The sequence below is a fragment of the Anabrus simplex genome, chromosome 6 (assembly GCF_040414725.1).
Source record: "Anabrus simplex isolate iqAnaSimp1 chromosome 6, ASM4041472v1, whole genome shotgun sequence".
In the NCBI taxonomy this organism is placed as follows: Eukaryota; Metazoa; Arthropoda; class Insecta; order Orthoptera; family Tettigoniidae; genus Anabrus; species Anabrus simplex.
In genome coordinates, this window is record NC_090270.1 from 183893900 (window position 1) to 183907710 (window position 13811).

General features: G+C 38.2%; 1 protein-coding gene across 1 annotated transcript in view; it reads right to left on the bottom strand.

Moving 5' to 3' along the window:
* The window catches only part of LOC136876271 (zinc finger protein 28), a 218109-nt gene that overhangs the window by 13818 nt on the left and 190480 nt on the right, over positions 1-13811 (bottom strand). Inside the window, exon 9 of the mRNA XM_067150081.2 lies at positions 4538-4831. Coding sequence (XP_067006182.2) covers positions 4538-4831 — 294 coding nt within the window. The remainder of the gene's footprint in view (positions 1-4537; positions 4832-13811) is intronic.

A 13811-nucleotide genomic window follows, 5' to 3' on the forward strand; every position in this document is an offset into this window, starting at 1 on the left:
CTGAGGTACATGCATAATTTGTGCTATTTTTCTCTGAGAATAACGAGAATATTAATTAAAGCTTTGATTTCAGCTTTTTTCTTCGGAGTGATGATTTTAGTCTTTCCCCATTTTGAACTTTTTTTTATATGAGTTGCTTTACGTCGCACCAACACAGATAGGTCTACGGCGACGTTGGGAGATGGAAGGGCAAAGAGTGGGAAGGAAGCAGCTGTGGCCTTAATTAAGGTACAGCCTCATAACTTGCCTGGTGAGAAAATGGGAAACCACAGAAAACCATCTTCAGGGCTGCCGACAGTGGTGCTCGAACCCACTATCTCCAGAATACTGAATACTGGCTGCACTTATGCGACTGCAGCTATCGAGCTCAGTATTTTTTTTTTTTTTTTTTAAATTTTTAGGTCAAGTATATTGTAGAAGTATTTAAATATATATATGCTGTAGTAGTAGTTAGTAATAATTACACTGAAAACACCAGAACTGTTATAACTAGATTCATATTTGCTCGCTATTAACATTTGTAATCTTCCATGAAACAAATTTAAAACATCTGCTATGTTCTGCAGACAGTGACAGATCAAGTGTGCCAACTGCTTTATGGGTATACCAACATCTTAAAATAGTGCAGTTACTGGAATTCAAAATAATAATGTTTTTGCAATGAACAGTAATAAAAGGCATCTCTTTAAAGAAAGGCAAGAAACAAGAAAAATTGAGGTGATTGTAATAATTTGGTCACACACTGTATATTATCATGCAGTATTGCTGTAGGAACAAGTAAGTTTCTACCAAATGGCTATCAGCAAATCTATAAAACCTAGAGTATTGACATTAACTTGAATACTCTTGTAGTCTATTATGGGAATCAAAACAATACTATCGATGAACTGACAACTTTTCAGAGATTGGTCAGAAGACCAATTTGATCCTCCAGTAAGTATGAGTAAAAGATAAAATTTTCCATCCTGAACATTGTTTTTAGTTGACAACTCTCCATTTCATCTAACAGTGAGTGAATTAACTTGCAGCAATATAAAAGTGATAAAAACTTACAAATTTCAACTGCCAAACATTGATCACAATCGATAAAAATATTTACCCATTGAACTGCAATGTATCTTGGGAAAAAAAGAAGATGTACTTGGATTGTGAAGAGCACTTTTGCTACAGCAAGTTAACCTAGTAAAACATAGTTCACATACTAACAATAATTGAACACAGTTTTGTAGATATTATACACTCATCTACACGCACTGCCACCTTACACTTGTAACATTCATAGCGGAATTCACCCATTCTTTCCCTTGGGAATTTTCCCACGGTGGTCGTAGCAGACCTATCACCTTCTGGACGGAGCCTTGCTTCTTGTTGTGAAGCGACTCCAATGCTTCCTGCACTGGGCTGGCCTCCAGTTGGGTAATCAGGCACCACAACCCCTCCAAAATTTGCTCCGCAACATTGACTCTGAAACTGGAGAAGCTGGGCCTTCTTTTTTGAGGATTCAGCATGTGATGAATGAATTTTGCATTGCTTTACCGAGCACATAGAAATATATTTTTTTGTACCCTCTGGTATATTGTCTCATTAGGAATTATGATGCAAGGTCATGTGAATTAACATCACACATTCCAGAATATTATACTGTAGTCTACAACCATGTTTGGTTATAAAACAAGTTTGCCCCTTTTCTTTCTAGTCTCCACAAAATCTGGTTTTCAATGCACTGTTGAGAGATGTACATACTTTTTATTCACCCATTTTGTGGCCAAGATTCCATTTGCTGAGACAAAAGTCATTTCCACTTTCCTAAGGTTCGTTGCTGCAAAACAGGGTGGTATGAATTTCCTGTTTGGGCATACAGTTCCAACGGCATTGATATTTCTCAGTAGCAAGTCACTGAAAAAAGTATGTGAACTACAAGGGGTGTTCAATATATATTGCAACACATTTTATTTTTCAGCCAATTTTGGTTTTAAAAAATTGTAATTTTGTTTGAGATATCTTTGAATATTCTCGCTTCATCTTGTAGAATTTCATTAATTTCCAATAGGTGACAGCGCTATAACTAGCCTTCAAAATGGCGTCTGTAATGGAGGTGCATACAAAAAACAGAACAGTTATTTAGTTTCATTTGGCGGAAAACCAGCGCATCACAAATATTCAGTCTACTGAGACCTGGCAGGGGATAAAAGCACGATGAGTTGTTGAGTGAGGCGTTTCATCATCACAACAACGTCGAGCAAACCTGTTTGATCTCCCACGTTTTTATTTCGGAGGGTCATGTACTTCGAAATGTGGTCCTAATGACCTATATAAACATATCTATGGGTTTATGTTATTGTTCTTTTATTGGTCACAAAGGCCATTAAATATAAGTTTGCTCACATTGCAAGAAATTCATTTGCCGTAACATAGAGCGTCGTGAATTTTCCTCCACATCCTCAAGCCTGTAAGCTAGATATACGTTTCTAAACTAGAATAAACCACCCCGAGAATGCCGGTAATCAAGATCGGGGGTGCGGGGAAGTGTGCGTTTGAATCCTGCACAGGCATTGGGTGTTACCACATCTGTTGTCAAGGATACTTGGCTTTAGCTTATGTGGCATAGTATACCATGCCAGAAAGGGTTCAGTATATAGAGGTGTCAATAAAAGCAGCGAAGAAAACAATGTTATGTCTGCTGTAATTTTTTATTTTCAATAATGATTTCTTTAATATGCACAAATGTAGAACTCAGTAGGAGGCTTTTTAAAAATGGCTGGACCACAGCAGTGGCAAGCTGCTCAGGCAGCTGGTAGTGAAGGTGTCAAGAGATAATTTGTTGCATTTCCCTCATTACAGTACATACTCATAAAAATAATCTTTTTAATATAAGCAAAATATGGCTTAATCTCCTTGTATTTTTCAGGAGATAAAACAATGACACCTGTATAAATTTAAACCTGCAATGTTCACAAGCAAGCTGAGGCGATAAAGGCAACCGAGACAAAGACAGTGAGCGGTTCCTCACTTCACAAACTGAAATGAAAATCCACAGCTCGTTTCCAGTCACTCGACCAGGTCAGGGATGAAATGAATGAGCCCCTATCTAGCGGTGAGGATAGGAATTGTGCCGGCTGTCAAAGCCTGTCGCACACCTCTGGGGCAATGATTAATGAATGACAGATGAAATGATATTTGAGAGTGTTGCTGGAATGAATGATGACAGGAAAAACTGGAGTACCCGAAGAAAAACATGTTTCACCTCTGCTTAGTCCAGCACAAATCTCATAAGGAGTAACCAGGAATTGAACCACGGAACCCAGCAGTGAGAGGCCAGTGCGCTGCCGCCTGAGCCACGGAGGCTCTTCACTTCACACACTGATTGGTGTTATTTGTAGTTTGACACCACCTACCTATATTCCTAGTTAATATTCAGATTCGCATGCTATTACGATCAACATTTAATAATAATCATTATTGCAGCCAATTGCCATTATAATGAAAAACATGTAATTAATACTATTCATTAATACAGTAAGTTTCTCTTATCAGTTGGCCGGAAGGCGCACCCAGCTTATCTGCCTCCCATTGACTCATCACTTCCCAGCACACAGCGCAGCGATAGCGTGGGAATGCTCGCATTTCGCAGCTGAGGTCCGTGCTTAGAATGTGTCACTCCAACTGTTCTCGAGTTGTGAAATGTTACTTCAGGGTTTAATTATAATAATGCCTCCACATGGATACACAGTAGAGGAAAAGGTATTTATGTACGATAATTATGTGAAAACAGAGTCTTGCAGGGAAGTCGTTCGGCAATTTATAACACAATTTCCAGGTGTACGCGGCCTACGAAAATGTTAAAACTGAAACATTTCCAACATCTCCTGTCATAAGATACAAGCTTATTTTCTTAGCTTTAATTGTTATCTCATATCATGCACGGATAAAGTGAGCGAAGTGTTGTCCTTGTTGCTATGCCGCGGAGTGGGGAGTGATGAATCAACGGGAGGCAGATAAGCTGGGCGCGCCTGCTGGCCAACCGATGAGTGGAACTCGTTGTACTATTCACTGCACATTATAATCTTCACATATTCTGCACAGCATTGCTTTTTCTTTTTACGTAAGGGCAAAGAATTAAAAAAATTGTCAATTCAAACAGGCCCCTGTTCCAGTTAGTTTGGATTAGCTGAACTCCAATGTACCTAGGTATTTACAAATTATTTCTCAATATTAGAAAAATTATACTCTTGCTTGGGAGGGCACTTGCATTAAAGACCATAATGAATGACAAATGAACTTTAATTTGTCAAGTTGTAATAATACTATATAGTCTATTACGTCATAATTACTAAGCAATATTATAAGTAAAAGAATAAAAGAAGTAAATTTACCATCAAACTGAAAAACTCCCATGCTTAATGTTATAAATTTATTGTTCCTATTGATTTAAGTTCATTTTTTTCATGTTTCAGCTTTATTTTCTTACACAATCATTATAAGCTTCTGATCTTTACATATGAACACACAAGCTAGTTATGAGTAAATCAAAACTAACCTGACATGTGAAGGGTTTTCTCTCAGTGTGGTAACGGCGGTGTACGATGAGCTGGTATCTGAAAGGGAAGATCTTGCCACATATATCACATATATGAGTTCCAGGTGTGGTTATGACAGCTGCTGCCTGTGTGGCTACAGTGCTACCACTAGCAGTACCATCACTACAAGGTTTGTTAGGTGAGCCACTGTTCTGCAACATGGCGGCAGGGTTGCTCACAGCAGCCATCTCATTCTGCAGCTTCCCAAACACTTCATGGTAGGCCAAGAGCTGATTAATGTCTTCCACATTAACCTGAAATACCGAAAAACTATCTCGAAAACCCAGCACACTGGAAAGCTAATTACAGGAGAGTTGATATTTCAGATAGGTCTCTTTCAAAAGCAACAGAGGATACCTGAACTGAAAGAACATTGTTAATTTTATCATATATTAATATAAACCTACCTTAGATTAAAATCAGCTTGATAATACAAAATATTTGTGTGGAGTGTTTTTGTTGTATGGTTGCAAAACATGGGTCTTAGCAAAACAGGATATAAACACCTCGAAGCAATGGAAATGTGGATATGGAGGAGGATGCTGAAAATAAGTTGGACAGAGAAAACGTCAAACAATAGGGTCCTTAAAAAAAATAGAGGGAACAAGGGAATTGATCAACTCTGTAGAAAAGAAGAAAACCAAATTCCTTCGCAACGCACTTCGATATAGCACATTCCTTACGACTATGTTGGAAGGAAAAGTTCTGGGTAAGAAGGGAAGAGGAAACCCAAGGGAGAAGTATCTGGATTCCGTGATGGACAGGCTGATTTGAAAAAAAATATGTTGACCTGAAATGCTCAGCAGAGGAGAGACAAATGTGGTTGCGGCGACAAGGCCTTGCCTTGACGCAAGTGTAATGGACTGATATAACTTGAAAACAATATTCTTTAACCCATGGGGAAATAATGCAACTATCGAGCTTGAATTAATATTATTATGATTATTATTATTATGACTTGTGAGGTATGGCTATGAAGTATTTACATCTACTTATTAGTATTATTATTTACATAGTCAGATGATTGTATTATTTGTGAGGTTATGTCATGAAACGTGCTGTATATATTTATACGAGTTTAGTTAATGTAAGAACCTGTAATTAATAGTATATAATTTATTATTTGTATTGAAGAAGAAACCAAAGATCAGGATTTGGGAATTGGAGGAGGAGAATAAAAGAACGGCATTCCAAGACTGTATAAAAAGGAAGTTGCCTAACACAGAAATACGAAGTGGAGAAGAAGAGTGGGACAATTTAAGACAGACATTTGTGGGAGCAGCAATTGAGGTATGTGGGAAAGGAGACACTGTGGTGGACAGACAAAATAAAAAAATAAAAAATAAAAGAGAGGAACAAGGTGAAGAAAGAAACGGATAAGGAAAAGTAAAAAAATGCATCAGAGGGATCAGAATAAGATAGAAAGGTTACATGTGGAATACAAAAGATTGAAACTACAAGTAAAGAGGAGTATCAAGGAAGAAAAGGAGAAATGTTGGGGAGAGTTTACCAACAAAATTGAGCAAGATAGTCGAGGAAATCAGAAACTATTAAGAATAAATCAAGAAAAAATCGAGGCATTCGAGAGGGAAGATGGATCCATAGTACATGACGAAAAGGGTCTTCAGAAGGTGATGGCAAAGTATTTCGAAAAACTTTATAATGAGGATGACTACTCGGAGGAAGAATGAGATAAGAAAATGGAAATAATAAATGGAGAAAAGGAAGAGAACCAGATAACATGGCTCTGGCTGGAACTTGAAAGGGCTGTGAAAGCAATGACCAAAGGTAAAGCAAGTGGAAAAGAGTAATTCAATGCTGATATAAGGCAGCAGGAAGCATTGGACTACAGTGGTTATACAGAACCCTCAATGCCATATGAAAAAATGAAAAGGTACCTGAAGATTGGCAACAAGGAAGCATTGTACCACTGTTCAAAAAAAGGAAACAGGAAAATTATAGGGGTATAACCCTATTATCAAATGGGCTAAAAATAATGGAGAACATCATAGACAAAAGACTGAGGGATATACCAACACAGTTAGAGGAAAATCAATAGAGCTTTAGACCAAATAGATCAACAATAAACTTGATATTTACAGTGCGAACGATAATGGAAAAACATCAGGTAAGGAACAAGGAAATCATATTTGTATTTTTGGATTTGGGAAAAGCTTATGATACGCTTAAAAGAAAAGATGTATGGGAATGCCTAATGAAAAGGAATGTACCAAAATCATTAATTAACAAGATAAAAATGTATTATGAGAGTACAAGCAGTATACAAGTGGGGAGTGATGACAAACATTTTATACAAAAAAAGTCTCAAGCAAGGAAGTGCACTGTCGTCATTATTATTATACTGAAGGATGAAACCATAAAACGTGTTAACCCTCAAAGTGGCAAACGCCTGATATCAGGCGTTTTATGCGCTTTCCCAGTGGCAACGCCTGATATCAGGCGTTTTGACATGCTTTTTATTTCATATCGGTAATCGAATTATTATTTATCGAAATGTGCTAATTACGAATCAATCGAAGGAGAAATGGTCGGTCATAACCATGAAATAGTTTGTATAATAGCATGTTGCACTAATCTAGTGTAAATCGTAGCCAAAGTAGCGTCAAAATCCCGCTGTCTTGTGCTAGTTGCTACATACTCAGCAGCCGGCCACACATAATATGTGAGACATATTATGTCTCAGCTGAGCCAGCTATATTTAATCGCCAGTTTTCCTTCTGATATCTATCTGAAGTGTTGATATGTACTCATGTCAGCAATACTAAATCATTTCCTCACAGGAACAGTGAATAAATCTTCAAAGGGATGTCTCAAATTGTTTTAGGTACAAAACTTGAACCTAGGCAAACTGTTTACTTTAGGCAAGGTGACGTTCTACTGGTTGCTTACAAAGAAAAAAAACACGGAAACCAGTTTATTGCCTAACAATTGGATGTCACGCTGAGGACAATGTTGCAAGGAGTCGAAAGGGAAATGAAGGGTTGAAACCACTACTGATTCATAAGTACAATATCTTCATGGGAGGTGTGGATAATAAAGATAAGTGCATTTACCATGCCACTTATTCCAGATCGACCAGAAGGTAATGGAAGCAAATTTTCTCAAATCTTCTAGATATGACATTATTTGATGCATACATCCTGTACATACAAAACACTGATAGGCCTTTAGCAAGACGATACTTCATTGTCAGTATAGTTAGGGGTTTTCTAAATGAACAGTTCACAATTCCAGTTGTGAGGCCAACAGGTCATGCAGGAGGCCCCCCTCATGCTCTCGAAACATTGCCACAGAACAACAATCGCCTATGTGTTGTGTGCTTGCAAGAAAAGGAGTCTACATTCTGGTGTACAAGATGTAATGGTGGTATTCATAAACTAGTGCACTTCTGGAGGCCTGAATATCGTGGAGTAAAAAGAAAGACCCACCTAAACGACTCTGAGTGAAATGTACAAGTGGTAGCATACAATTGTTGTGTACATTGTTGTACATTTTTTCCAGCTAAAAACAGTATTATAAACTATATACCGGTACGCAACTCTTTACTATGAACTGGTACTCCTGTTGTATATGTCATTTTTTAAAATTTACCTAAATATAAACATATTATATATAGCAAAACTTTTGCATAAACAAATAATATAAACAAATTCAACATTTTTTTGGTCTTATACATTTTGGGTGATAAATAACAGCTTTAGTATCATCATCAACTTATTCCTTGTACATTTGAAGATAAAAGGGTGTGCTGTTTATGTATGTATAACATGTCAGCGATTTTTAACACAATTTGTACTAACAGTCTGCAACACTGGTAAAATATCGCTGCCACTACAGAATAAATGACCGCCACTTCGAGGGTTAAACAGAGTATCAGTAGTGATAAAGTGAAAGCTTTGGTATTTGCAGATGATGTGGTGATTTGGGCAAAGGGAGGAAAGGAAGTACAACAAAGGAGACTGGACATTTGGAATGAAAATCTGAATGAGTTTGGAATGGTAATTAATAAAAAGAAAACTGTAGTCATGCACTGTGGAAAAGAGAAAACGAGAAGCCAAGTGAACATAGACGGAGAATGGTTAGAGAATGCACATTATTAATGGAAGTAATGAAATCAACCCTGAAATTAATAAATGGCTAAGTAAAGGTCAACATTTTCTCAAGTCAGAGATCAAGTGTAGTTTCTGTGCGTCTTATCTCCATCTATACGTTAGAACTATGCTCCATTTGTGGTTTTTAGGCAGTATTTTTGATACTGCATTAAGTGTTTAGTGTGTGTTAGTGTTATCTAGAGAGTTTATGATCGTTTATCACCTATTTTAGGCATAAATATTTCTTACTGTCATGCCCTAAGTATCAGCCATATTGTTTTTAAGTGCATTCGATCCATAGATAACACTACGAAGAGAGAAACTTGATATACCGGTATAGGTTTACATTCTTCGCCTTAAGTGTCAGCCATTTTGATTGACTTGCCACCAATACCACGGTAGTCATGGAGAAGATAGACGCTATGTATGGCCTTCCCGATATTCTTAAGACTCAGAGTCTACACTTCTGATTGCGGGGACAATGTTGCTCAACGTCCGTAGGTTTTACCTGAAATTTCCCTACACGTGTCCTCCGGGTGGTGCTAACTGAGCAACAACACTGGTTGCCAGATAATCCTTTGGATCTCCTGGCATAAATCACATCATACAATGGAATGTAAGTCTGAGGTCCCACTGTCTAGAAAGTTAGGTCATTGCCTGACGATTTTTCAGTTGAATATAGAAGGCATTAGTCAATCTAAATGCCAAATATTACACAAGATCTTGGTCGATAACAACGTTGACATAGCCCTAATTCAGGAAACACATGCAGGAGATGTAACCGAACTTCTTTCAAGAGGCTCCATACCTGGATTTGAATTATTAGGTGCCACCTATGACAAGGTCTATGGTATTGCAACATATGTACGAACCAATATAGAAAATGCATATATTACTTCTATTAGTTCTGATTTTGGTATCCATGAGATTGTTTCCAAGATAGAAGAAGTTACTCTGGTTAATATTTATAAACCTCCGGGGATAACTTGGCCTGCGCATGTACTCCATACTCACTGTCATCCTACGATACATGTGGGAGATTTCAATAGCCATCATGAAATGTGGAAATATTCTCGCAATGATGATAATGGAATAGCTTTGGTTGATTGGACTGAACAACACAACCTCAACCTTGTTTTTGATGCCAAAGATCTATGTACATTTCGGTCCGCAGCCTGGAAGACAGACCATAATCCCGATCTGTGTTTTGTCTCGTCCGATAATAATCTCCAACCCTTGCCAATGTCGAGATAGGTTATGGCAGACTTTCCACACAGCCAACATCGCCCAGTTCTTCTGGAAATGGGCCATAGTATCCCAATAATAAGGTCCTTTCCACACCCTAGATGGAACTTCAAGAAAGCTAACCGGACTATGTTCTCGGAAAATCTTGCTACATGCGTCGGTTGGATTCCTACCATAAGGTCCAATTACAAGCGATTTGTTGGTGTTATCATAAGTACAGCAAAGAAATGTGTCCCAAGAGGCTACCGTAGGGAATATGTCCCTGGCTGGACTGAGAAATGTGAGAAACTTTATGAGGAATTCTGTGTAAGTAACGACCAAGAAGTAGCTGATGAACTGCTATGCCAACTTGACGCTGCAAGATGTGCTAAATGGACAGAGACTGTTGAATCTATGGACTTCCAAAATTCAAGTAGAGAGGCCTGGTCTCTCCTTAGGAAGGTTGGTGGAGGCAAACCATCACACCGTACTAACGGAGTTGTTACACCAAATCAAATTGCGTCCAACATAGTCAACACTTCAAGAGCTTCTCAAAATAAACAACACACGATCAAAGTTAAGGAATTAAGAGAGCTCAAGAAAATATGCACCTCGAATTCTGAATATTCCACTCCATTCACTCCAGAAGAAGTTACAATAGCACTGAAAGATATGAAAGCAGGAAAGGCTCCAGGTTTCGATGGTATTCATCCAGAGTTCCTTCTCAACTGTGGTAAAAATGTAAGAATATGGTTAGCTAAATTTTTCACAGACATTCTTCTATCAGGCAATATCCCCCATGAATTAAAGGGGGCAAAAATCATTGCTATTCTTAAACCTGGCAAACCTAACAACGAACCTCAAAGCTATAGACCCATTGCTCTGCTTAGCATGATCTATAAACTTCTGGAAAGAATTATTTATAACCGTATTTGCCATATCATTTTCAAAAACTTACCTGTTGAACAAGCTGGCTTCCGCCCGAACAGAAGTTGTACAGATCAGGTCCTTTCTATGACAACATTTATAGAGGCTAATTTTCAGAAACACCAGAAAACTTCAATTGCCTTCGTTGATCTAACAGCAGTATATGATACTGTGTGGAGACAAGGATTGATTCTCAAACTTCTACGAATCATTCCATGCCTGCACATTGGAAATCTTATTAACAACATGCTCAGTAACAGAAACTTCCTGGTTCAAATTGGCAATAGTATGAGCTCACTGAGGAATCTTAATAATGGTCTCCCACAAGGTTCTGTGCTGGCTCCCCTTTTGTTCTGTTTATATATAGCAGATATGCCAGAGACTACATCTAGGAAGTTTGGGTACGCAGATGACTGGGCCCTTGCTGTTAGCCATATAGACTTCGAAGTTACCGAGGATATTCTAACCACAGACCTATCTACTATGGGACGATACTTTCGTGACTGGAGGTTACAGCCAAGCGCAGCAAAGACAGTAGTTGCTTCGTTCCATCTCAACAATAAACAAGCGAATAGAGAACTGAAAGTTCACTTTGATGGCAGATTACTCTCACATACCAGGTATCCAAAATTTCTAGGAGTCATTCTAGAGAGGACTCTAAGTTTCAAAGAACATCTTAGCAGAACTGCTGCCAAACTCAGAACCAGAAATAATATCCTGCAGAAACTGTGCAGCACTACGTGGGGGTCAGCAGCTTCTACACTTCGGACTTCTGCCCTTGGACTAATTTATCCCGTGGCTGAATATTGTGCTCCAATCTGGATAAACAGCGCTCATGCTAAGCTTGTTGATACTCAGCTCAACCAAACCATGCGTTTAATATCAGGGACAATCAGATGTACTCCAAAATACTGGCTGCCATCATTAAGTCACATACCACCTTCATCCGTGAGAAGTGAACAAGCACTTATCAAGGTGTACAATAATATGTGCAACAATTTTTCTCTTCCTGTACATCTTGACCTCCCTGTTATTAACAGGAAGATACTTCGCTCTTGCCACCCTCCATTGAATACTGCAAGGAAGCTTGCTGAAAGTAATTTCAACATGATTGACAGCTGGAAGAATTATGGAAGACCTCTGCAACACCAAAACAGCAACCTATGCCATGCATCACATCTAAGCCACCAGGTTTTGAGCTCGCCAGAAAAATTTGGTGTACTCTAAACCAAATCAGAACTAATTGTGGTAGATGTGCAGACTCCCTTTATATATGGAAGAAAATTCCATCTCCCGAGTGTAGTTGTGGTGCTGAAAGACAAACTGTTCAGCATATTATCCAAGAATGCCCTCTATCAGCCTTCTCAGGAGATCCAGCCGAGTTCCTGATGGCTACTCAAAACGGTGAAAATTATATTAGAGATACCAATCTGACATTTTGACTTAATGTGTTCAGATGTGAAAATAATTTTAAAATACTTTTATTGTAATGTGATTGTAAACCATACGATAAATAAAATAATAAATATGGGATGACAAAGTACCCAAGAGAACGAAATTAACATTATATAAAAAGAATTTCATACGAATATAACATACAGACTAGAAATGCTGGTAACTAATAACAGACAAGATAGTAAGATCCAAGCAGTAGAAATGAAATTTTTAAGGACATTGGTTAAAAAGACAAGAAGAGATAGCATTCAAAATATTAAAATCAGAGAAGACCTAAATATAGAACCGTTAGTACAGAGATGGTTCGGACATGTAAAAAGAAGGGAAAGGAATGGGTAGCAAGAAGGGTATTAGAAAGAGAAGTTAAAGGAAAGAAACCAGTTGGAAGACCGAGAAGAAGGTGGATGGATCAGATTTGGAAGGACATTAGAGAAGCTGGATTGGGTGTGGTGGAAGTAATGGAGCAAGAAAAGTGGAAGGACAGAAAGGAGTGGAGGAGGCTTGTTAACCAAACCCGGGCAACTGGAGTGGGACATTGATGATGATGATGAATTTATTATTACCTGTATATAAGATGTATATTCCACAGTAACATTGTGCAACACACTGTAACATCCAGAATAACGTATCTTTGACACTAGATGGTTGTAGAATGTTCTTTAGTGACATATCCTTGTAGAAGCCTGGCCAGGCAACCTATATGAAGAGACAGTCTTGATGGTGGAGTTGAGTTATTGTTTAACAAGAGTTGTTTTTATGAACATGTGTTTATGCCGACATGCTAAAATAGCAGTCAGCTGTTTCAAGATGGCAGTCTTAGTCGTCTTAGTCTTCTGATTCTTCGTAATAGGCAGTTGTTAAAAATGGTGGTTTATTGATGTGTTTTTTTTGTTTTTGTTTGCTAGGGGCTTTACGTCGCACCGACACAGATAGGTCTTATGGCGACGATGGGATAGGAAAGGCCTAGGAGTTGGAAGGAAGCGGCCGTGGACTTAATTAAGGTACAGCCCCAGCATTTGCCTGGTGTGAAAATGGGAAACCACGGAAAACCATTTTCAGGGCTGCCGATAGTGGGATTCGAACCTACTATCTCCCGGATGCAAGCTCACAGCCGCGCGCCTCTACGCGCACGGCTAACTCGCCCGTTTTTTTTTATTGATATGTAACGTGTAAAAATTGTAAATAAAATTACTGTTCGCAACTGACAGCATTTCGTTTGCATCTTTGTGAATACATCAGCCTTTAGGATATGAATGGGATAATACAATCATCTAAATACTAGGCAATGAAAAAAAAAGTTCATAATAAAATGAAAGGGATTAATACAAAATTGTGCCGATCTCAACAATAAAAATTCTGGGAGTTAAGCATGTCTAACCCTTTGTTCTGTTTCCTGATATGGGGTTGGGAATGAGATGAGATTAAATTATATGGATCTTTTCATGACCAAATGTGCTTCCTGATGCTAACGTAAGTTGAGGAGCTAATGAAGATGAAATGAATGCAACTGGGTAAG